We start from the raw sequence: 25,355 nt of genomic DNA on the forward strand, positions 1-25,355 counted from the left end.
ACGAAGAAAATTTTCATAGAAACTCAGTTCCTTGGTGAACCAACAATTTAGTGTTTGCATTTTCTCTGCTCTTTCTCACATTACTGTGTTGTTTAACTAAATTAAGAAATCATCTCAGCTAATAATGTGCTCTGATTTCTTCAAATGAAAAGAGTTCGTATGAAGTCTGCTCATGTTTGAAGAAGTGCAATGTGATTTTACTTGATATAATTCAGGTTGAAGACCTTGTGTGTTGTCAACTTGCCAATATTGTAGAGATTTGTAAATTAATCAGATTGCATACTCTCTACAGTATAAACATTTTTGCAAACATGGGTTCTTTGTCAGTAAATCGTTTCAATTTGGTCTTGGTGTTCAGTATCATATTGCTTGCAAATGGATCCCACATCAAAAAAAGTTCTTAAATATTTTAAGCTAATTATATATGCACATATTTTGGTGAAGGATAGAGATGAAATATAAATCAAAAACCAACACAGAGAGCTACGTTTCCCATTGGATTATGATTAACTTCCTCCTACCTTAAAAATACTTGTATCCAAGTGGATGTAATGTGGATATTTTGAAAACCCTATAACATTTAGGAACTAAGTGTTTGCTAAGTGTCTGTCTCTTACAGATGCTGTAGATATGTTCTCTGGAGGCCTAGCCGTGGAACAGTGTTTTCTCTGTCCTGATTTCTAATGAATTAAAATCTAATTTTCAACTAGTGAATGGGTAGATGTGCACCTTAGAAAAAGATGCTGATTTTCTGTTTAGGATTTTGCCAGGAAGCACTGAAAACCATCAGCCCTTCATTAGTTGTTTCTTTTACTGCTTGAAAATTTTCTTGAGAGATTTTATCTTGTTCTGTTAATTGTTTGCATTTAGTTAGCTTCTGCTTGCCAGAGTTCCTACCAGTCAGAACTCATTTCAATAAATCATTCTAGCTTTGAAAAGCCTGGGCTTCCAGTCATGGTAATTTAGAGGAGAGGAGGGGTAATAGGAACATGAGAGCTGTGCCAGCTTGGTGAAGCACAAACTCTCAAAGGAAGATAAAAGTTTATCCAGGGAGGCCTGTGATGGGAGAAGACTGTGGATATCATCGTCTTGTAGCTGAGATTAGTATTTCATCTCTGAGGATGGTGCAAACGTTACTGTGGTGTAAAGTGCTTCCAGCTCCCTTTGCCAATTCTCCTGCAGTATACCAATGTGCCGCGTAGCATTCCTCTGGCCCTGCAGAGCCGGTGATCCAGCTAGAGTAAGTTCGTTCAGAGATGCTGGAGCAAGCTGCTTAGCACTCGTCTCTGATAAGTGCAGTTGATCACTGCCTTGCTTTTTTGAGTAGTAAAATTCCCACCCTCAAATTTCAATCTGTTTGTCATCACTTCGGGCTTGCATACAGTAGATTTATTTCATTCGCAGATTTATTCCTTTAGTGGTTTCAGATAACCAGTGTCTGTTAAGGTTTGAGGTAATAATCTTCTTATTTTATTAAATCCTGTAATATGGAACTGGCTTCAAAGTTCCTTGCTATTACTACTGCCTAGTGCACAACAAACTTGCTCCTTTAAAATACTTCTTATGGCAATCAGGCATCAGCGCTTGATGGTAAAATAGAGTTTGGCTGGAGACTTAGTTTTGCTAATAGTAATCCATGAAATATGATGGCAAAATTTTCTTTTTTTTTTTCCTCCTCCTTTCTTTTTTTTTTTTTTTAATCGCTACTGGGTATCGTAAGCCGTATGATGCATTTGATAGCAGTCATCAAAATTTACAGCTATCACTATAATCTCCTCACTGCTGTCAACCATCTGCATCACTCCTCATGTTCTACAGAAACTGAAGAGAAAGCAAGTACATAGAGTTAATTTTAGACAGCACATCACTCCTGTTAATGGAGTTTTGTGTGCTAAGTGTCATCACTGTGTAATGTTGTGCAAATAATTCAGTAGAAACCAGAAAGAATTGGCACGCGAGTGGATTCCGTGATGATTTATAGCCCTTATGGCTGTGTTACAGGTATCCGCAGCCAGGCTGCACAATGTTTGAATCATACAAAAGCCTGGGCAATTACTGTTGTAACCTCTGGCTCGAATATTTTCACTTCATGGAATCTGAACGTGATGTGATCTGAACAATGAAGTCGGATGAGAGCCCACAAGTAGCTGGTGATTGTACACAGGGGTGTGCACCTGCTGTACGCACCTGGTGAAGTGCTCCCAACAGCTGAGAGCGTGCGGAGCACCCCCTGGCCTCATGAGTGAAAAAACCTGATGTGATTCAAGAGAAACCTTGGCAGAAAAGGTGCTGAAGCACTACTCTGTAAAAGAGTCAGCATTTCCTTCAGCCTGTGGTACTTTTGCTTTTGGCTGTAGAAAAGGCAAGACCCTGCACACAGAGCAACCCTGCAGCCAGCAGGGTAGTGCGGGTCCTACGGCCGAGTCCTCTCGGTAATGTAACGGGGTTGTGTTCTGCGGCGTGGGGAGAGTCATTTCCTCCGTGCTTCTCTTCATCCATCTGTAAATAAGAGTTGCCAGATGTCTCACCTAGTATGCGATTTCCTGTATTTCACCTTCAAATCCCGTGATTTGTTTAAAACCACATGGAGTATTACCTTGCCTGTGCTCCCCTTGTACTTCAGTACAGAACCTGGGTTGACATAGGGGAAAGCAAAATTCTGGCCACTTCGTTTAAGCTTCACTTGAGTGGTCAGGCTTGGTGCTTCAGATGACATCTGCATATAGCAAAGCCTCCCGGCATTATATTTAATCTTTATGGAGAGGTGAAAGGTTTCCCACCATAAAAATGATGCTTTTGATCATGGTGTTTTAACTTTTATATTACTGATAAGCAACAGATGAGTGAGTGAAAGGAAAGTCCACTGAAGCTGTCATTGTACATCTCCCCAATTTTTTTTCATTGGGAATCCATTTAAAAGTACACGGTAAACCCCTCATCATCTCCTGAATGTATCTGATTAGCATAATTTAGAGCTAATTCTTGTGAATGAGGGGATTGTACCCAGGTGATTGCAAAAAGGTCTGCTGATCTTAGCTTTATAAATATTATTCTGAATCTAACTTTGTTAAAGTAATTTGTGTAACATGAGTGAGTGCCTTGCAGAGCTCTTCAAATGCAGAGACCACACACTGTGTAATCTTTGGAGCCAATCCTAATCTTGGCTTTGCTTTTCTTAGCAAAAAATGTAACTCGGTGATTATAAAATTTAGCTAATACTTTATCTCTGCAATTGGCATCTTCTCACATGAGATTGTTCTACCCACGCTCTGAATCCTGCCTGCATTATCTATCACACTTTGCCTCAGAGAACTAGAAAACTGACTTTACAGTAGATCAGCAGACCAATTATGTTCTAACATAGTGAGGTTTTGCAGGAAAATACTGGTGGGTAGATAAAGCACCTTTCAGGCTGCCTCTGACAACTAAAAAAATATCCAAACCCTCCTCTTTGCGTAATTGTTTTCCTCCCCAGTGGCAAGGCGCTCCAGAAAGCGAGCGAGCTGCTCTCCTGGCAGGCACGCGGTGACTAAAGGTCAGCAAGATGAATGGGGCTGCCCGTGGCCACGCAGCCGGCTTGCCAAAGACCCCGGCAGGCTCTCGAGGCTCCCACCCTGGTGCTCAGATGGAGCTGGGGCCTGGTGGCCAGGCTGGGCAGCGGGAAGGGGCCAGGCAGGGACCCTCCACATGCGTCCCTTGGGCTGCCGGATGGTTCTTGTGCTGGTCGGCTTTGCCTCTTTCTCCTGTTTTCTTCCTACTATTTTGGTTGCTTGACTGAATCTCCAAAATTGACTATTCTTTATCACAGATCCAGCTGGAGAAATGAGCCGTTTGCCATCAATCTAACTGTTTCAGTAGGAATGTTGTGACTAGAGATTTTGCTGTCGTCTGCAGGTTCTGAACAGCTACTTTGGATGGGATATTTCAGAGACCTGAAAGAAACCTGCACGTGGTGCAGCTGCCTTTAAAGAAATAACTAGCAGTGGGTTTGAGGTTACCACGTAGGTTAAAAATAATAACAACAAAAAAAAAGCCAGCATGGTGCACTGGTTGACTGGTTGGGCACAGTTTCAAGGCTGCTATTATTTTGAGCAATTAATGTTGTGTTTTATTAGTAATGAAAGCCGGGGTTATTTTGTACAGTGCCGGAGCAGTAAAGTGTGACTAAGCAGAAAGTTGAACTCTGGTGTGACATTACTTCTGCAATTTATAACCTGCCAGTGCTGCTTGTTCGGTATATAAACCAAGTTTATTGGTACTCAGGCTGATTGTGTTTTCAAGTCACTTAATAATTACATCAGAGAGACAGATAGCTTCAAACAACTGGCTGTTCTATAAGTAACTGCAAAAATACCTAGTGTGACATCTCTTCTTTGAGGCAGTCTAAAGACAAGCTCTTTTTCTGGTGGTCTGTTTTGAATAAAGTGATTTCCTTGAATAAATACATGCTCTGCGGCTTGAGGGTGGGGTATCCAAGCGCTTGCAGCCTTCTTACAAATTGGTAATGTTTCCAGCTGTTTTCTTTTTGATTTGGAGGATGAAGAATATCAAAACTAAACTTGAACTTATTTAACTGTCAGACATTAAAAAAAAAAAGAGAGAGAGAGAGAGATTACACCTATTACAACAGATCTATGTATTATCTTATGGTGCATTGTGAAATGTCTTTGGAGAGAAGCAAAATGACTCTTTCAACATCCTGCAGCAGACCATGGTAGGGATAGAAGAGTGCTCCTGTCACTTTATCACTTTGTCTTGTTTAAAAACCTCAGGCTTCTCAGTTGTGTATTTTGTGTTCATTAGATATATTGGTGCTCTCTTCGGTAATTGTTTCTTGGTGAGCCTTAGAGGTTACAGTTTGCCTTGATTTCTCCACAAGAGCTTTGAAGGATACGATGCCAGGAAGCCACTTCTGGTGACCAGACTCAGGCATAACAAGGTCGTATCCAGCAGCTGAACAACACACTAACCATCAACTCTCCAAACTTTTGCGAAGCTTTTATTTTCCCAATCCTTTCCTGCTTCTCTATGTGTAGAAGCCACTTTAACCCGTGATGTTTCTGCAGCCAGCCCCCGAGGGCCCAAGCTGAGCTCTAATTGATTGTCTGAATTGTTCAACTTTAAGGGTCCCACAGTTACTGCTCAAGCTCTGCTGAGTTACTGCACAGCTTTAGGCAGCAGAGTTTTACTGACTGCAGCAAATAAATTTGCTGTGCTTTATGGAGCACGGAGAAGCTTGTTTTCCAAATTTTAATTGTCTCAATAAATTGTCTTAAGATTGTATTCTGTTAAACCCCCGGAAATTAATGAGAGCAATTAAAATATGGACGTTATTGGGAAGGTGTGATGGTAACAGTGCAGTTAGAAAAAGTTGTAAAATTTGGTAGAGGGAATAATGAGGACAGTAAGGATTGTAGAGATACACAGCACAGCTACCCAGGAATCCCCTTCAGTCATGCTTTTTACCTCCAGAGACTCTGACATCCCACTGGGGACTAACTGGCTGTGCTATTTGATAATAATTTGTCCCAGTCTTTATCTGAAGACACATCCCAGAACACTCTAGTCTGTTCTGTGAGCAGAAGGCCCCACGTGCATGTAGTTCAATCCGAAAGCTGCGTGGAAGACAAAGCATTGGGGTTTATTTTTGTGCCCTCACTTGGGTGTCACTGCTGGAATCTGAGGCTCTGTGTGTACCCAAAGGGAATGGGAGGTGAAGCACCCCCCTCCCCCCGCAGGGCTGTACGTTTGTACAGCTATGCACATAGGATGAGGCTCTTCCTCTTGCAGGCACTTGAGCTTGTTCCCCACCTGCTCTCTATCTTACTGACCCTAGGGCTGTTGATATTCTGAGTTTGTGAATTGCTGCCTGTCAGAGTACAGCGCTCCGACTTCCCTTTGGCCAGAGACACCTCTCTATGCTCGTCGGTGCTTTGCGAGTCAGAGTCCCCATTCCCTAGGCAGCACCATAATAAATGTGATTAATGACACCACGGTGCTGCAGGATTCCAATTACAGGCTACAGTTCTGTTATTCTGGGACAGTCCCTCTTAATCCTTTTCTTTAATTACAAATGCACTGAAGATCAGTAGCAGAGTGAAGTTCCACATACCAACGTACAGCTCACCGAGTGAACTATGCAGAATTCAGTAAACACCAGCTGATAGCAAGGAGTGAGACAGAGAGAAATGAGAGCCCCTCCCTGCCTGTTCGATCTTTTTCCTTAAAAGAGACCATGATCAAGAAGTGCCGTGAGCAGAGTAAATGAGGCTCTGATACCTGGGAAGGATTTTCAGCTTACACGTCGCAGAGGCGAGGAAACACTGGTAATGGTGATCAAACAGCTATGCCGTTTCTTGTTTGTTCACTGACTTGTGTAGTACCAACAATATTCAGCGTGAGGAGTGACCGCAATGTTTGCATTCCAGGTTTGTGTCGCTCTGCCTTCAAGTGTGTTTTAGTTCAACAACCCCTGCTTTCCCTTAAAGTGCTTGAAGGGGTGAGCCTTCCAGCTCAGTGCAGTAAGAGAAGCAACAAAGGAGTACGATTCTGTGCTATGTCAGTGACACTCTGGTTTATAATGTTACTTTTTTGCTTTTGAAATGTCATCGTAGTTTTAGATGTGGTCGCCTATAAGAGTTTGTGTGTCTGTGTACGTGCACGTACCCAGATGCAGAAGGACATGGAAATGGTTAGTGCATTTGTAGGGGAAGGCTGTGTTCAACGGGGAAGTGCAGTGGGATTAAAGAAGTGTCCTCTGACACCCACAAAGCGATCAGACCAGCAGCATCAACAAAAGTATGTTGATTCCATGACTTGAGAGTTCGGTGTTAACGCTTACAGCGGTGAAGATTTGGTACATTTTATTTTCAGCCTCTTCTTGCCGATGCAGTAAGCGAAGGGAGTGCTCGTTCTGCTCTCTGAGGGAGCGGCTACGTTCCATGGGGTCAGGCAGTGCAAGCCCTACACGATTCCCAGCCTTCCCCAGACCTGCTCTTTGGATAGCTTACAGATCTTTATTTGAAAGATTAGAATGTTTTCAAAAAAGATAGGCCAGGCTGAAGCCTCTTCATTGCTGTATATCAAAACGTTGTATTAGGAAGCTCCGGTGATTGATCAGCCTTCCCCACTGCAATTACAGATGAGGAGCAGCAACCAACAAATCACGCAGCACGGCTCTGTGAAGTACTGAGGCGCTCTCTGTGGTCTGGCCAGCAAATCATTAAATCGAGGAGAGGAGCAGGGGGCAGCCTGGCTGTTCTCACCTCAGCACAGCAGCAGAGGAAGCTGCTGCCTGTCTAAATCAATCCCGCTCTGGGAGCTGAAGCACTGGAGACACGAAACCTGCCTGCGGCCACATCAATGACACATTACGGCTGCAATCTCGGGGGCTGCGCCTAAGGCAGTTCTTGGAGTTCCCTAGTCCTGTCAGCCTAGAGGGAAGGAAACGGAGGCCGTGCTTAGCTTTGTCAAACTTTTCTTCTGACCTTTAGCTGAATCGGGGGGCTCTGGCCTGCAGTTAACCAATGGATGGGGAGTTTGTGCACAGTGCGTGTCGTAATGAGATTTTACAATGTGGGTCTTGGCAGATAAATTTAATATCTGACAATTAAAATAGCTTGGCTGCCAAACTCACTGAATATGGCCAGATTTTTACAAGATCCTGTGAATTCCTGGCCTTGATATTCATCGGAGGAAAGAATTCAAGAAGAGGAGGGAAGTATGGAAAACAGAACTCCTTACACCGTACCCATTTCCATTATTTTTTCCGAGTACTAAGAATCCCTAACCTGCAAAATGGGGTTAAAGAATTATTTAGGATGGTCATAAGGTCAGCTCACTTTTAGAGTTGTTCCAGTTTTGGTCTTTATAGAGTAATTTACCTTATGCTTGCAGTACTGAGTAATGAAAAATCTAAACAAACAGAGCACTAAGCCTCAATCCTACATGGAAATCTGTGCACATGTGCTGCAAACAAGATAGCACCCATGGACAGATTTGTTTGTGTTTTCATGTGAGCCAAATGCTATATTTTTGCTTCTTTTAATTATTCAGTCCTGAAAGAATTTACTGTGAAATCCCAACAGGCAGAGATAAGACTGAAAACCTTGTAATCTACAGCTACAGAGAAGGGTCAGTTTATGGCCTGAATGTGCTGGAGAATATAGATGTGGAGAGGATCTCGTAGTGAAATGGAATGAAAACCTGCGTTATTTTGGTGCTTTGCAGCAGGTAAACTGTTCCTGCTTATGACAAACCTAACGCTTAGAAAAATCAGATGACTAAATCTAATCCAAACTTGCTATTCTGATGATTTTTTTCATTCTCAAATTAATTCAGGTTGTCAGATTAATTCAGTCCCAGCATGGCAAGGGAAAGACAAATTAATTAGCTTAAGGTCCGTGAGAGGGGGATTTTTGTCTCTGTGCACTTGGTGTGAGGTTATGCGTGGCACTGCCCTTGGGCAGATCACCAGCAGCAGGGGCAGGGTCCCTTCAGCTCGTCCCCTGCCTTTAGCACCTCTCCCAGCCAAGTGAGGAGAGTGTCAGTGAAAATCTGTGAATGCCCTTATGGATTGGAGGAACTGAAGGCCGCCTTCCTAATGCAGATACATTTTAAAGCTATTTATGTATTCTCCCGAGACTGCTCAGGAATCATGAGTAATGCTTTTAAACAAAATAGAATATTTAGCTGTAGAAAAAATGACCAGGTCTGGCCTCGTAAGAAAAACAGCCTTTTTTTTTTTTTTTTTTTTCCTTTTAATGTTGGATTCCTCAGTATCTGGAGCTCCTGCACGTAGTAACCTTGTTACCTGTAAGATATGTTACCTGTAAGATAGCTATGGTAAGTGGGCTTACTGCAAGGGAATCCCCTGACATTCCCACTTTGAAGGTTACCTCTCTGCTGATGTTATGTACAGATGCACCGTCAGATCGAGAGTGAAGTCTCTCTCACCTCTAAAATATCGGCAACCAAAGAGAAGACAACACTTAATTCTTTTTTTCAAAAGGAAAAGAAAGTCTTGTCTTGGGAAGAAGGGAAATCAAATAAAAAATTTAATGCTAGAGAAGAAAGGCAAGAAATGCAGTTGCCGTGGAAACCAGAGCATAAGTAGAAAGTTTCCAGCAAAGAGCAGAAACTAAAAATGAAAAACCAGAGTGTAGAGACTTGGCAGGTAGCCAGCAACTCCACCAGCCTCTTTTCTCCTCTTCACTTGGTGAGATTTTTCTTAGTCATCTTGTGCAGTGTGCTCCACCAGGACAAGTGGGTGATAGCATTGCTCGAGATGAGGCAGGCTACGCCAGAACTGCGCTGCGTGCTTCAGCCTGGAGCCCCTTCTTCCACTGAGAAAGGGAAAAATCAGCAGGGGCTGGCTGTAATGTCCCAGCGGGGCTGGGAGGTGACTTGGAGTCAGGCAGCTGGATCATCTAATGGGCCCAAGTTCTTGATTCTTACCCTGTTCAAGGCTCTCAAAGGACATTGCAGCAATAAGCCTTGTAACTCTTTAGAGTTAAAATACTTCTCTGGTCCCTTTTTAGTAGGGAAACAGGCACCCTACGGCTTGCTCCAAGTCCTGTGGTGACTGGGGCAAAGCTTGAGCAGCACAACTCCGGTCTCTGTCCTCTGCTCCCCTCTCGAGTCATGCTGCTCCTTTACAAAGGCCTGGCTTGGGCGCAGGGTGTTTGGCATCTGGCTGTTGCATGTGATGGATCTCTGAAAGCAGAGGCGGCTTTTAGACATCGAGTTCTATCTAGGACTCCGGCATCGTTTGTTGCTAGCACATGTTTAAGGCAGTTGTATGCAGTAAAGTATCACAGTCATTGGATTAGCAATTATTAATTCCTCATGCTTTGTAGCATGCCATGGAAAAAAAGCAGGTGGGGAAAGCTGGGAAAGTTACCCTGCAGTGCTGTAAAGCCCTCGTTATGGCCAGGAACTGATGTGGGTGAAAGATTTTGAGCGTATTTAGGACTGTGTGCTATTACAGATGGAAGTAATGAAACCTATAGTGCTCAGGCTTTATTGAGAAGAGTCATATTCTGGAAATTAAGCACGTGTGTGAGAGTTTTGCTAGCTGAATTCAGACTGCTCAGCATCCTACAAGATCGACTCCTTTTTCATGAACAAAATGAAAAATGCAGTGCAGGCCAGACCCCGGCTTTGCCTCTGTGTTTGGGATGTGTGACCGTCCTCCCCCAGGTACAGCACCAGGGAACCTGCCCCAGCTCCTGGCCGACAGCACGGGCAGGATGCGTGTCTCTGCCGCTGCTTTGTGCTGGGCTCACCTGAGCCATTTCCCTGCCTTTTGTGTGTCTTATTTAGATATTACTGCAAAACAAATATGTTTGTTTTCCTTTCCTTGGAGCTGGAAGTGTTTTAAGGAAATGCTACCCCGGCAGTGGGTAAAATTCAGCAGTGGAAGCGACCAAATACCGCCTTGTTTCAGGGCTGGAGCAGCTCAGCCGGGGACCCCTGGGGGGTTCCTGCAGGTAAGCCAGAGGCAATTTTGGGTGAAGCGCCTTTAGAACGTGGGTATGAAAATGTCTGAGCAGCAAACGCAGAGCGCGACCTTGTGTTTATTTTCTAGGTGGCCTTTAATGCCAAAGGCAAATTTTACTCAGCTAAAACAACACGTGCGAGAGGCCTGGCCCTGGTATTTCAGTTCCTGCTTTCTGGGGGAAGAAAAATGATCTCTCAGCTCCGCCAAGAGCTCCTCGAGGAGGGCTTTTAAGGGGAAAACAGATCTCGGGAGAAAACGTGACCTGCCCGCTTAGGCTGTGTTCTGGGGCCGGTGCAAACAGTGCAGGGGGTGCCCATGGAGGGGGGTCCCGGGGGGGTCCCGGGGGTGCTCAGGGGCTCCCCGCAGAGCCGGCGCTGTGGGGCCGGCGGGGGGCAGCAGAGCCCCGGGGCTGCAGCCTCGGGCTGGGAGAGCTGGGGGGTGACCGGGGAATCTCCGCTCTCCGTCCTGTGAACGCTGCTCTCTCCTCTCATCCTATCAACTCTAACAGCCTTTAAAGAGCCTCTAGGCACTGAGCGAGGATTACCATAATGTACCTCCTCCCTCTGCAAGCTGCTCTTGGAAAGAAAGATGAGAATGTATTGGAAATGATTTGCACGTATGTAGTTCATAGCCCAATTTTTAACCCTCTGCTCGTACCATTGCCAAGGCTGTCAGACCCATAACCTCCCCGCTAGCTGCCCTGCCCGCCTCTGTGAGCAGCCTGCACCGTGCCGTTACCCCTGCAGCTCCGGAGATCTCAGTGCTGAAGAAGAGCTACAAGTGGAGGATCAGTGTCCCTGCCGAACAGTCCTGGTGCTGCTGCTTCTCATCCCGCGGAATTCCATTCATTCCCTTTCCAAGGAGCCTGTAGGACTCACCCTGTGCCGAACTCACAACAGCCTGTGAATAGTTTGGGATTGCAGCTCTGTGGCCTCTGTACGTTCCTTTAATGCGTTCACTGCTCCTCTGGGAGGACTAAGCCAGGAATAACCAACACTTCCTTAAGCCAGGCCTCCTGCTTTGTGGCTCTCTGTTTCTTTTTGGGCCCTGTATGTACTGCTCTTCTCCCCAGCTCGCACTTCCTCATGCTTTTACATGGCCCATACTGCAATTAGGTGTTACCGGCATCTGAGAGGAGGGTGCTGCATCCAGTGCTTTCCATTTTGCTGGCTGAAGGAGGACAAAGGACTCTTAACATTTCTCTGCAGTCGCCTCTTGGCTTGGCATACTGTTCATTTCAATAATAAAGTGTTTCCTTTCATTCTCAAACAGTCAGGCCCCTGCCAGAGCCATAATTGTTCACAGATGACTCATTTTGGCTGCAGGATCAAAACGAGGGAAAAGTGCTGTTTGCACAGTCTTTGAAACGTACAAGATGGGAAGAGATGTTCACGCTTGATATTTGTACCATATGTTGTTCCTAAATTTTATTACAGAGCCTTTACATTTCAAAAGAGATTCTGCTCTTGTCCTGGGGATGATTTAGAAAGAAAAAGATAGGTAGAGTTTGGAGTTAGACTGGGGTTACCAAAGGCTGACGGTACAGTTTCTGTAGGGGCTGTGCTGCAGTGGGCAGTGCAGCAGGGCTCTTTGCACTGTCACGTACTGAGGAACTATGCATTGCTTGCGTGCTGCAGGCTCCCTTGTGATTTTTATTAAATTCATGTTGAATATCTCATTCTTTGTAGAATTTGTTTGGAAATCTTGCGTTTTCGGCTGTAGCAGGTGTTTGCATTTCCTTCTCTGCTGAAAATAATGGATGTAAGTACCTGTTGTTGGGAGGCTCAGCACACAGGCTGAGGACCAAGTTACTTGTGTTAAGATGGGGAATAAGGAAATGATTCCTGCATTGCTGTCCAGGAGTGACCATGTGTTCTGTAAACCAAGGACAATGATCTGTGTCTCTTAGGCAGAGTGTTTTAAGGCACCCAACTATTTAAAAAAAAACACCACCATTTCTGACATTTGAGTTTGGAGTGTCACTTGTCAGGTTACCAACCAGATCTCTGCACAGGGCTTGTGAGGTGGTTGAGACCTAGCCCTGGTGGTGTGACAAGTTGCAGAGGTGGATTGTGACACAGCAGAGCTTGGGGACCGGAAAGGTTAGCTGATTTCAGCACGGTTCCACATTCACAATATCCTATCCCTGGTGCGGCCCTTAGGTTGTTTATCGTGTCAGTGCTGTTTTAAGGAGGGTCTTCGCTTTCTGGGATATACTGAACTTGAACAGTAACTTCTTTCAGACCAATACTGTGTTGCTGTGCTTAGACTTCATGCCAGAAGGAAGAACGTAAATTAAAATGAGCTCCCAGTGGTATTTAAAATTGATTGAAGGATTTCCAGTTGGTTTTGTAAAGCAGTCTTTAAAAACAATAGCTACATTTTATTTATTTTTTTAACTTGTTAACAGGGTAAGCTTTTAAAATGGATGGTGTTTTCTGTGATACACTGTCATGTAAGTCTGATAAGGAAGATGGCTAAAGAGCATGCTTGCCAAAAACATTCCTTAGGAGTCTATTCTGGTGCCAAAAAACAAGTAAAACAAGCAACTGTAGTTGTAATATACTTTGCAAATGATGTGGCAAGGAAAGGAAGAAGATAATCTGTCACATGGAAAATGAAGTTTGAATTGTGTGTATATAAATCGGAGATTTGTTATAGGAGTGTACGATCATTATCAGGCATTTAAACTTGAATAGAAGGGTCTCATCTATTAATGAATCAGGAAGTAAGCTTTACGTAGCATGTGTAAACAATTTAATCCTTCCTTCCACTTGTCAACAGAGATGTTGCTTTCAGTGCGATGTTACCATGAGATTAAACACCCCAAGTGTTGATTCACACCGCTGTGTAAATCTCACGTGCCCTTATGTAGCACTTTGGAAACATCTGCACAGCAGTAGGTGAGTAGGAAAGCGGCTGCTTCCCTCGCAGCGAGCTGGATTCCTCGGATAGGTAAATGCTGTTTGTGCACAAAGTCAGCTACTAAACGGCCCTACCACCTGTAAAAGTCTTCTCCCCACCTGGAGTTGGAACAGAGCAGATTTCCATGCAAACAAGGATAATGATGCCCTGCAGCAACTTTCTGAAAGGTTGATCAATTTTCCTGGCCTTTCAGCACACCACATAGGAAAACCACTATGTCAGAACACGCAAAAAATAGCTGACGCTTCTGCTTATAACAACACGTTTGGCATACCAAGCCAGTGATGCCAGACTTCTATCACCTTAGGGACTGAAGTAAAAGAACTTTTATTGCCCATTGAAATCATAATAAAAACATTTTTGACCAAATATTTTTTTCCCATTATTTGACTTGAACAAAAAATCTATAAAATAATAATAACTGCAAGGAAAAAAATCACACTGCCATATGGTAAATGTGGTGGTTAATATTAGCACAAATCTGGGAAAAAAACCCCATCATTGTCTGTTACTGTAAATACAGAATTTCTGAGCAGTTGTATTATGAGGCTGAGGTGAATCATCTCTGAACAAACCCTACAACTTTCTTCCTTCTCCCATTGACAAAATGTCTTGTGCTTGTTTGGGTGTGCATTGCGTGGCTCCCTCTGCTCTGAGTGAGAGTTGCTGTCGGCTGTCGGGGGGGATTCTGTGTGGCTGGATCCTCCTGCTAAAAGGAAGTCTGTTTGTTTTAGTCTGGCTAGCGAGGTGACCCCTGTAAATAGCAGTGCTAGCTCGACTGTGTTCAGAAGGAATAAAAGCAGTTCAGTGAATACATTTCAGTTGGCTGTAAGCTGAGTTCACAGCAGACCCCATGGGTCAGCTTGCAGAGGTCATAACAGCGTAGTGCTTTAATTTTGTCTTGGAGGAGGAAATGGGAGATCTTTGGAAACCCAGAGCTGAAGTTACTCTGTTAATCACTCAATGAATCATTGTTAACATTTTATTTTAGTAATAAGCTTTTTGTAAAGAATAATCGGGCTTAAGCAAATATTTCCTCCCAGCAGCTACTCATGGAGGACGCATGGTGCTAGGAAGTGTTGTGCTGTTCCCATCTCTGTATGGGGGGCTTTGTTCAATGTGTTACTTTGTACAAGAGTTTTCGTTTTGCTGGGATGTTTGCTATGGGAATTTTTGCTATACAATGGAGATTGTATGTTCATGTGCTGTTTTTCTGTTTTTCTCCTGAGTTATTTAAAGCAGCAGACTCTTTTGAGGCATCGGATGTGTGATTCTGGCAAAAGTTTCTTCATCAATTTGTGTTGGACTTCATGTATTAAAGTCCTTAATGAGTTCTATGGGAATCCATAGCACAAATCTTAAGAGAGATTTGGATTTCCTAAATTTTATTAGCATCGCTGCCAGTCAGGTTATAAACCAAGTTACCCGAGTAGAGCATCCTTTGTTATTAGGAATACATGCCAATAACTTTAGAGTAAGTTAACTGATTTTATTTTGGCCTCCCCCAGCTAGCTGGAAGCTGCTTTGGGAAGGTTTGTGTTCTTTAGCTCTATTGTTCTGCTGGGAAGTGGTCAGGAAGCGCTCAGCTCTGAGGTCAGCCTCTGGGCTTCTTCCCTGTTCCCTTGCAGCACCGAGCTCGTTGCGTGGTGCAGGAAGCGCCTCCGATCGGGTTCTCGCTGGCGTTCCTGTAACCTGCCTGGGGACTGAGCGGCCTTTCCTACGTGTTTTTCACCAGGCACTCCACGTCCCTCCAGCACAACGAACAACATGTTTGTTGACCTTCTCTTTGCCTGTTCCACACTGCCGGAGCTGGTGTGTTGTACCGAATCCCCACTGTCAAGAAGCTGCCTGCTCTATAGAGAAATGAAATGGTGTGGTTCAACACTCAGCTCCTTGGCCGGCAGATTTGTTGGGAATTAGAGGTAGAATTCCTAGGCTCTGGTTTTATTTCTCGTGCTTCCGTCTTTATGTGTGATATTTGACAAACTCTGTGTTCGTATTTTTTAAATATATGACAAGTATTTCTCAAAATCAGGACATTATGCATTAGAAACCAAATAATTGACTTTCCTGCTTAACAGTTGGCACTTTCATTTGAAATTTATATTTACGTGAGTGAAGAAGAGAAAGTCTGTATGTTTTAAGTACACGGAAGAGCTGAGCAAGTATTTGCAAAAGCATCAGTGCTCTGTTGGATGAAAGATACTGTAGAAAAAAAAGATATTATTATGCTTAATGCTTATTCATTAAGAGGGGATTGTCTTGAGAGCGCCAGGAAGCTCCTTTAATTCTTTGGGCGAGGGCTGAGGGGTGCACGCCTGGCTCTGCCACAGCCTTCCCAGTGGCCCTGCCTGAATCCCTTGGGGCTGCAGTTCTCCATTCATGAAATAGGCATGGAAATTATTCTGCCTCCAGGGCGTGCAATGATGTGTGCATTTAGCTAGGTTAGGAGTGCTTTGGACAAGGAATGTCTCTCATTTGGTGGTGTACGCAGATCCCAAAACAATGTGACGCTGATCTTGGGATCTCTGGGCACCACCACAGTAAATATATAGCTAAGGATTGTAAATAAGCCTGTATCGAGGGAACACTCATGCTAAAAGAATTCATGCCCTGATTTAACTGATACAAGACCTCCTGCACTCTTATTTAATATTACATTATCCACACACAAATTCTTCCTCTTGCTTTTTTAATGTTGGCACTGCCGTTTCTACTCATTAATGTCATTAAATATCTATATTAGATAAATTAACTTGCCCACTTCCGTTTGGATTTCATCACCATACAGACAGCAAGAATATTCCATGGAGTAGCTACCTCATAAATAAATGGAGAGCAGTTAATTCAATGTTTAAATTTAATATAAATCTTTGTTTCTCATTCTGATTCCAAATCTGTGTACTGCTTTCTTGCAAGGCTATCAAAAAGCTGCTGCAATTCACCTAAAGAAGTAAGGAAATTAATTTGTCTCTGCATGGCCTTAAAATAATTGTTGTTTTCCATTAAAATATTGAAAAGAAGTATTTCACTTTTATTGTGTGTATGAAATTTCCCTTGTTAAGTCTTCAAGTATGTCACTGTAGATTCTCTAATAAGTGGAGTTAAAATGAGAAAACATTATATTGTTTCTTTTATTAAAAAAAAAAAGAGAATTGTACTTTACAAACTTTTAAATCAAGTCCATTCTACCTGAACAGAAGAATTTTAAGAGTTTTTTTCTGACTTTTAATTTTTTTTTTATATGTAGCTGGCTCCAGTAGCTTGCTAGGTTAAGTATAGTTTACTTATTTCCCTGATGCATTTCTGAATATTATTCTGTTTGGAGGATGTTCTTATTTGGAATCACTTAAAAATATTGCTTCTTTTGTTGTTGTTGGCTGGTTTTGTTGTTTGTTTGCTTTTTTTCTTTTCTTTTTTTTTTTTTTTTCCTTGAGGGGTGGTGTAGGAGCATGGAAGCCCCCACTCAGATTGCAGCAGGTAAATTTTTCAGGGAGGACCCCTTCCCCCTGTGCTGATGGGGGTAGAGAAGACCTTTTGACAGCCAGCCTGCTGGGAGGTTAGGACATGGACAAGGATAGAATTGAATAGTTTCAATGCAAACTTTCTTTCCACTGCTGCTTGAAAACCAAAGTCTGTTCTACTTCTCTTTGCATGTGTATAGCTGAATTGAAAGTTAAGTTATCCTTACACAAAGGAAATTACCTTCCTCTCTGGCTCTATGTAGAGCTTATATATCCCTAGTAGCCTTGAGGCAATAAGCCTGGAAATCTTCCAGCTTCGTACTGTGCTGAACTGGAGACTGCAATGAACTTGTAAGCAAATTCAAGCAGGCAAATTTAGAGGGACTAAGATCCAGCAAGAGCTCTGCTGTATTTCTCTTTTGTTTAAAAGTCCAGATACTTGGTAGAGATTACTCCCATATTACTTTTGCCTCAGATTGTGAGAGAAATATAATCGCTCTCAGAAGTAGTGGAGTTACATGTGACAGGAAAATCAGGGCAGCAATCGGACTTTTTTTTCAGCATCTTGGTGATGTGCCTGCAGTTCATTGACCAATTGGAAATGAGAAATCCAGCTGATGTCCACTACTCTTCCCTATACTGGCCAAGGCAAAACAACTTTTTTTTTATATATATTTATTTATTTTAATTTTCTTTTTTATTTTAAATTTGAAAGCCTCAGTTCAGTTCACAAGTCAGCCTATGCCATACCTTTACAAACAGAGCTTTTGGGGCCAGGCTGAGCCCTTGACAAGCATCAAACTTTCCCTCTCAGAATAAGGAACCCAAGCTCCTTGCCTTAACGTCTGAGGGAGTTAAGAGGAGTGATTGTTTCCCTCGAAAGCCCTTTGGGAAAGCAAGAGGTTTAATGGTAGGGGCTGCCTTGGGAACGTGCATTCTGAAATACAGTCATTATTTTCCCAGCACTAAGCAATAAACAAATGATAAAAAAGCCAAGTGTTAGCCACTGGGGAGGCAGGGCCTCCGGCTGCCTCCGCGGACCCAGCAGCCCCACTGTAGCTGCACAAACCCTCAGGCAGCAGCCTGCGCCTTTTGATGTCAAAGCAAACAAGTCCATGTTTGTGTAGCTCTCTGTCCCAGAACCTATTTTGGTCCTAATTAAAAATTTATTCACATGCTGTTAGTTTTGGTAAAGGAGCGAAATAAATCCAGCAGTAAGAGGGCTTATAAGCAGGTTAACAGCCGCGGATGACAGCGGATGCGAGGTTGCCTGTGGATGCTCTAATTTTCCTCTCCATCTCAGTGGTGTATGGGACTGGATATCTTACCAAGGCATTATGCTTTGGTGGGTATTTAATTTCATGGGTTAGGTTTCTGTTGGGTGTTTGGGGGGAGGAGTTACCAGCCCCAAAACCACTGCTATGTTTGGCTCTGTTTGCTCCTCTTATGGAGAGATTCAGCGGAGCCCAGCAACTGAACTCATCCTCCTGCTTTTTAGAGGGAACAGCCAGACTGTGATGTGTTATTTTAGAGACAGAGACTTTAATATTGTCAGCTTTCCTCCAGAACAGTTAATATATCTAACGTTTGGAAGTGGTAGATTCTGCTAGACACAATAGAGCGTTTGTATCAGGATGTGGCTTTCAGAAAGGAAAAGAAAAAAAAAAAAGAAAGAAAAAAAAATAGCGCTGGATTAATTGGAAAGGTCCAGACCAGTCACATTCCCTCCCAGATGGGTCATTCATTTTGGTGCCTGCTGCTCTGTAGCATCTGAACTTAAAGCCTTCAAAAACTTTGTTGAAGTGAGAGAGACAGAGGCAAGCTGGCTCAACTCGCACCAAACTCCCAGCCATTTATGCTTTTATTGTAGGGCTGCTTTCTCTTGTCATGATAGTTTATAGTCCCTCATTAACTTCTCCTGTTTTATGGTCACCTGCATGAACGTTCCTGAAGGTACTGTGTTGATTTTAGAAAAATAATGCCTAAACATGGAACAGATGCTGAAGTACAAGCGAGTGAGCACACAATGAGCGCAGGGCCACCATCCCCTGCCTCCTGATCATTTCCACCTGCCCACGGCGGGCCGGAGATCGCCGCTGTCTGTGCCTCACCGCATCCCAGGTGCTTCGAGGACAACTCACCTGGCTCCAATTAGGCAAAACCAGCCCAGGTGACCCTGGCCCTTTGAGGTCATCTGAATTTGGGTGAGCTTTGTAAATGGTTTTGTTTAAACTTTCATTTCCATCAGTGCCTTTTTTTTTTGCTCTTGGGAATGGTAAAAGGGCAAAAATAAATTAGGTAGGCTCTTTTAAAGACATCTCTAATGATAAAAGCGTAATAGTAAAAAGCTTCTCTTAAGAGCCAGCAGCTCAGTTATTAGGACACAAAAGCACAGAGAGAGACCTGGATATTTGGCTTCTTGTCTACAACAGATCTGTCGTTGAGCCTCGGTGTTTGCAGACCTCCCAGCTTTAGATGTTCCCAGCTCTATTTATGAACTGAATCCGCTGCACAGGACGAGTCTCTGGTCACTTGGAAAACGTTTTTGGTTGTTCCTGTGCTTTGTTTCGCATGTTAATCTACCCAAATATATAAAAGAAATTATTCTGGATAACAAGATGAGGGCAGATGCGTAGTAACTGGAGCCTTTCCCTTTTTGCTGCGCTCTGCTGCGGGACGTGGTGGCTGCTGGTGCCCTGGTGGACGGGCAGAGGAATGTGGGGCAAGGTCCCCCTGCCAGGCCTGGGAGCCTCTGCTGTCCAGCTGGGAGCTCCCTCCTTGACCTGAACTTGTCATTGCCCCGGTGATTGGCTCCTTCCTGCGCTGCCTAAAAGCTGTTGAATTCCTTACGTGTGGCCTCAAAACCAGGCATGGACTTCGCTAAAAGCTGAGGCTTGTTGCGTGTCCTGGCAGGGTCTTTCTCAGCTGAGAAATATCACGTCTCCACCACTCAACGTCAAAATAAGAAAATACAGATTTTGTAAACTTTGAGTGTTTTTCATGGCTGCGTAAGTTTATGAAATCCTGCAGTGAAGGTGGATGGTTGGTGATGAGGAGGGGCCTGGTCTTTGTAGAAATATGGGGTTTTGTTTCCCCCATGAAGCACTATGTGGAGGTGTCACATGGAGGTACCCAAATCCAGCAGTTCCTGCCTCTTGCTGTTGAAGGTTCAGCCCGGTGTAAGCACGGGGAGCTTACAAACCTCCGAAAAAGCTGCAGCTGAGCAGGGATCAGCTCGTCCTCAGCCCTCCTGCCTGGTCCTGCAGCTTCACCGGGCACCGCAAAGAACTTTGCACAAACGTCTGGGAAAACCAAAACCAGGACACAACACAGAGAGCTATCGTGCAAATGTTTTCCAGTTTGTACCGCCCTGTGATGAGGTTTCCCCGTTATCTGCCAACTGGTGAGAAGTGGTTGACCTCGGGACGTTGTGAAGTGCCCTCCGCCGCCCGTCCCTCGGGGCCTCTCGTGCTAGCTGTGGAAGGAGTTCAGTGAAAGAATCTGGACAATTCATCTCTTACCTGACCTTTTAAAACGAAAAGTGGAGTGAGTTTTTTTTTGCCTGGGTAGTCTATTTTTTATTTTCTTTTCCTCCCTGCCGTAAAGCGTTAATCCTGCCCATCGCGATGCGATTTCATTGAGCAACGTGAGCCAGAGCCGGAATCTTCCCTGCCGTCGGAGCCCAAACGCAACTGGGCTCGTCCCGTGGCCGGTGGGATGTGCTGTAACTCAGCTCCAATGCTGAAAGGAAACGGGCCTCCAGGGGAGTCTGGAGCTCTGTTCATTCAACTTCTAATTAAAGTTTTCCCCTCTCAAGTTTCACTTTATTTTCCGGGGCTTTTGCTCCACGATGATTATTAACATGTGTCCCATGGCCCGGAAATCGTTATACCCTTCCCCAGCCCAGCCTTTCTCGATACCTCCTGCTGCAGAACGAGCTGCCTGAAACTTCGTCTCCGAAGCGATGCGATGGCGATGACGATGGCCGATAGCTGATGGCCGATGGCCAGGGCCAGCAACATCCAGCTGTCCCCTGGGGCTGCCCAGCCGCTTTCTTGCCTCCGGCTGCGCGCTTCCTGCCGTGCGGGTTGATCAGATGCTGCTGTCCAGCGGAGACGATCCAGTCCAGGATTTCTTCCAGCCTTTTCTTCATATTTCAAGAGCCCAGGCCAACTCTGGCTTCCTATTCCAACTCCAGCACGCTTGCTTATCTTTCTGGGGGCAGGAATTGTTAGCACAGTTTATCTTGCTCGCTGCAAGTCCTCCCTCTGCTGAGACATGTACTCTGGTGCTGCGCTCTCTTTTTTTTTTCTCTCTGTCTTTTTATGTTTTCTTCTTGTTGTTTTTCTTTTTAAATGTGTAAAGTGAAGAGTTCCTCTCCCCCCCTCTCCCTTCCCACTCCACAGAACCAACCTCCTGTTAATTACACGCTGGAACTGTTGCTGCTTTGCCAGAGGGGAGAGTGAACCTGTGCCTGCATGTGTGTAGTGTAACATAGCTAGAACGATGTCAATGAACAGCAGGAAAAATTCTGGGAGACCGTCCTACTACTATCGACTGCTCCGGAGGTCACGACTTCAGAGACAGCGGAGCCGATCCCGGAGCCGGAACAGGCCGCTTAGTAGGGGTAAATGCAACACCACTTCTGTTTGCTTGACAGTGCCAGACACGCGTGCTGTTGCTTGCAGGTAGCTTCCTCACTGGAGCTCAGAGTGACCAGTGCGAATATCTGTGAGTGTGCCTGCTCCCTGGGCAGCTCGTGTTGAGCTTTCCAGAAGGTCGGTGGCTTGTGCAGCGCTGCAGGGGTGTGAGGGGAGGGCGAAGTGTCTGATTTTCAGAGCTTAGCTCTGGGAGTCAGGCTTGGGCGCTGTTCCTTGCGGTGGCTGTAACACCTCGTGTAACTGTAACTAACCCAGGCTTTTCAGTTATCCCTCGTTCCGTTTTTTCAACTCGTCTAATTAAGGTAACTGCCGCTTTTAGCTAACTGGGTTGTTTGGAGGCCTAATTGATGATTACAGAGATTCGAAAACCCTTGATTAAGAGATGCTATCAATATGCCAAGATGAATTGCCAGAACTTGTTCTTCATGAGCTGAGTGTCACCAGGGGGTTCAGAATTACAAAGCTGAGTACAGTTTAGGGGTACAATTTTAGAAAGAGCCTGAAGACTGGGCTCCTGAGGCACTGTGGAAACCTCTGGGACTTGTATTCCCAAATCACTTTGCGCTTTTAAAAATCCGGCTCTAAAAGGGCCTATTTGTCCTCATCAGCAGGAGTTAGGTCCACAGAGTAATGTCTCTTTAGGGCATACTCACTCATGCAGCCCATTTATTCTACTTGAGGCAGCTACTGACCCAGTTGCATTTTTAAAAATAAGCTATTCTGGCTCTCTCTTCTAGTGAGAGATAAATGTTTATTGATGCTTGTGCCTGTCGGTAAAGCAGTCAAAGGAGCGGGTGTCTTGGAGTCATTTTACGTTGAGCTATCTTTGCAGAAAGGAGGGAAGAGGGTTGTGTTTGGCCTCTGCTGTGACAATCCAGTCCTATTTATCAGGTCTTGAGCTTACTCAAAGCCATTAATTAAAAATAATTTCTTAGTTTGGGGGTGAATTAAAATAAAAAACATAGTAAAAAAGCCAAACTGCAACAATTCCTCCTCCATCAGGTGCTTGTACAAATCCAGCCTTGTTCTTGCGTCACTGGAGTTGATTCAGATTTAGCTGGCACTTTGTGAAGGAGGCAATCTGGGAATGCAAGATTGAGCTCAGTGCAGTGTCCTCTTTCTTCCTTCCCTGACATACAGAACTTGTGTCAGGATTTTGAATCATCACTGGGAAAACAATAGGAAGCTAAATCAGTCCCCGAGCTTCATCCTTTCCTTTAAGCAGACAGAGTTGTTCTTTCCATTTTTTTTTTTTTTTCTGTTTTGCCTGTCAGAGAGGAGTGTTTGTATATTCACAAGCCTGTAACAGCTCCTTTCCCCCCTTTATTTGTATACTGCTCAAAACCAAAATATTTTACTGTCATTTCAGTGACTGCGACAAACGAAATGTGTTAGTTTCTTTTAGGTAACCCAGTATGAACTTGTCGGCATAATTTGTCATGAGCACAAGGAATATGCAGGCAGATTTGATTGAAATGGAAATGAACCCTAATGTCTGTAAGAAATTGGATTTGAACCAAATGAAATCTTCTTGCTGTTGATCTCTCCCTGAGTATTTTGTGTTTGTCACATGTCTCTAGGATTCCTGCCTGCTAGGAGAATCATTACACTCAGCACTCGTTTAGCTCTTCTCATCTGTAGATCTTCAAGGGATTTGCAAGTCTGGATAAGAATTTTCGTTTTCTCTCTGCTTTTGTAAGAGATGCAGGAAGCAGGTGGTGGAGTAACGGTGTCAAGCAGCAAGGTCCCGGGCTGGGTCAGAGGTAGGGCCTGGTGCAGTCTGGAGGCAGTCTGCACGGAGCGAAGCGAGTGCTGGAATGAAGCAAAGGGAACCACTGCCGGTCCTGGTCCCACTGGAAGGTTTGTGTACAGGACTGCTGGGGTGCAGGAGCTGTGGAGAGTGCAGGAACCAGAAGGAGGCTGGAGGCTTTTTGGGTTTGATGAAATGTGAATTGCCAAAGCCTGGATGAAGGAAGGAACTGAGGGTCACTTTCTCACGTACTGATCTGTGGCATCATTTGCTGTTTTGCTCAGATACCCAAGCACCGGATATCCTTGGTGGAAAGTTAGCATAAATCCATGAGCACTGGAGTTATTTAGGGGCATTGGCTATGGGCTATTTTGCCAGTTGGGTGTTTTCAGGGCATCCCCTTGACAACTTTTGGCTCTCTCCAGTCTCAGGACCCTTTGCCAAGATCTCTGCAGAGCACAGGTGGGCCTGAGGAGCTGGTGGAGCCGTGGTACCTGGAGGTCGAGCTTTTCCAAGGTGTGTCACTTCAGCAGATGAGCAGCACAGCATGCTTTTGGACTTGCTGAGGATCAAGCAGTTGTTACACGTTTGCCAGGGAGGAGGAGATCTCTGCTGGCACACAATCCCCTCTCCCCATCTGGAACCACTCAGCGCATTGCATCAGGCCTGGCTGATAAATCCCTGATGCCGGCACTGCCCCGGAGCACCCATGCGATGCAGGTGCTGCCATCTGCTGCCAGCAGGGCCACAAAGCTGCAGCACGCCTCTGCTGTGAGTCAAGGGACAGCTTTCTGCCCACTCAGCTTACATCACTCCGTTTCTCTGAATAGGGGAAAGGATGTGTTTAAAAACAGGTATTTATATCCTGCCACTTCCCACTCCCAGCCCCTGGGGGGGCGGTGCCAGCCCCCTGCCTGCTGCTGTGCCGGGCATCGCCGCAGGGATGCTGCTGGTGTGCAGGAGGGCCTGGAGGAGTGGGCTGGGGCTGCAGCCTGCACAGCTCCGAGGTGGTGGCTCTTGGGGAAATGGGTCTTGCTTCCTGAGCTACAAAGACAGAACCACTCCCTCAGGAAAGCGCTGCTGAAGTGCATCTCAGATAAGCAGAGCGAACAGAATTTGCATTTTCTGTGCAAACGTCTAAGGAAAGAAGGGGATTGCTTTCTGTTGGGACTCCAGATGGACACAATCTGATGTAGCAGGCGGAAATATCTATAGCACTTTCAGCTGTTCTGAGTGGCAGACGGCGTATTTGATGTTTCATGTGATGTTATCCCCTATTCTTGGAGTTTAGAGTTCTCCACTTAGCCCTGGTGCTTATAACACATTCATCTCGTGCTTTAGGGTGTTTGCCTTCCTGTTCATGGAGAGGTCCAGCCCTAGAATAGTTGAAGAACAGTAAAGCTGATGGGGATGGCAATTCAGACCAGAACAGGAATGCTACCAGGAGACTCGTGATCGTGCCTCCAGCATGCTTAAGTTACTGCTGTTTGATGGTGGATAAACAGGACAGGTTTCACCCTGCTGTTAATCTTTGTTAGAATGATGATAATGTCAGAAATCTCCTGGCTCTGCTTTCCATGGGGATTTGGGAGACACTGCAGGTACATTAGGTAGTTTAAAAAAACCTGCAGAAATCCCCATTTCTTCTGAGGACCATCTGTTCAGCTCAGAGACGTGTGTAAATATATGGAATCATGGCTGTAATTATGATTACTACCAGGTGATCTGTCTAATGCAGGGGAAGGTACTTGGGAGGCAGAGAGAGTAGAAGGAAAATTCTCGATAGAAGCACCACCTGCTTCTGCCTGCGGTATGCTGCCCTATGGATTTCTGCACGGTGTCCCTGCTTCTCATCAATTATGGACACAACGAAGGAGCAGGGGCAGTGCCAAGTGTTCTGGAGGTCCAGTTTGCCAACAGAAACTGCTCACAGGTGCTGCATTTGTGGGCCTGTGTCTGCACCCACATTCACTGCCGGGATTCAGCTGCTTTGTTAGTCATGGAGAACACAGCCTGTGTGCTCTGAGATCCCAGAAAGTACTGTATGAGTATGA

The 25,355-nt window shown here is 44.8% G+C and overlaps 1 protein-coding gene across 4 annotated transcripts in view; it reads left to right on the plus strand.

Moving 5' to 3' along the window:
• The window catches only part of DAB2IP (DAB2 interacting protein), a gene marked incomplete at its 5' end in the record, with an annotated part of 181,667 nt that overhangs the window by 16,018 nt on the left and 140,294 nt on the right, over positions 1-25,355 (plus strand). For 2 of the 4 annotated variants that reach the window (XM_082775567.1, XM_082775570.1), the window contains one exon: positions 21,065-21,517. The exons of 1 other annotated variant lie outside the window; for it this stretch is intronic. In XM_082775567.1, coding sequence (XP_082631693.1) covers positions 21,397-21,517 — 121 coding nt within the window. Of the gene's footprint in view, positions 1-21,062; positions 21,518-25,355 lie in introns of those variants that run through there. One more of the 4 variants, XM_082775572.1, reaches the window with a different exon arrangement.

Source organism: Aythya marila, assembly GCF_965140915.1.
Source record: "Aythya marila genome assembly, chromosome: 19".
NCBI lineage: Eukaryota > Metazoa > Chordata > Aves > Anseriformes > Anatidae > Aythya > Aythya marila.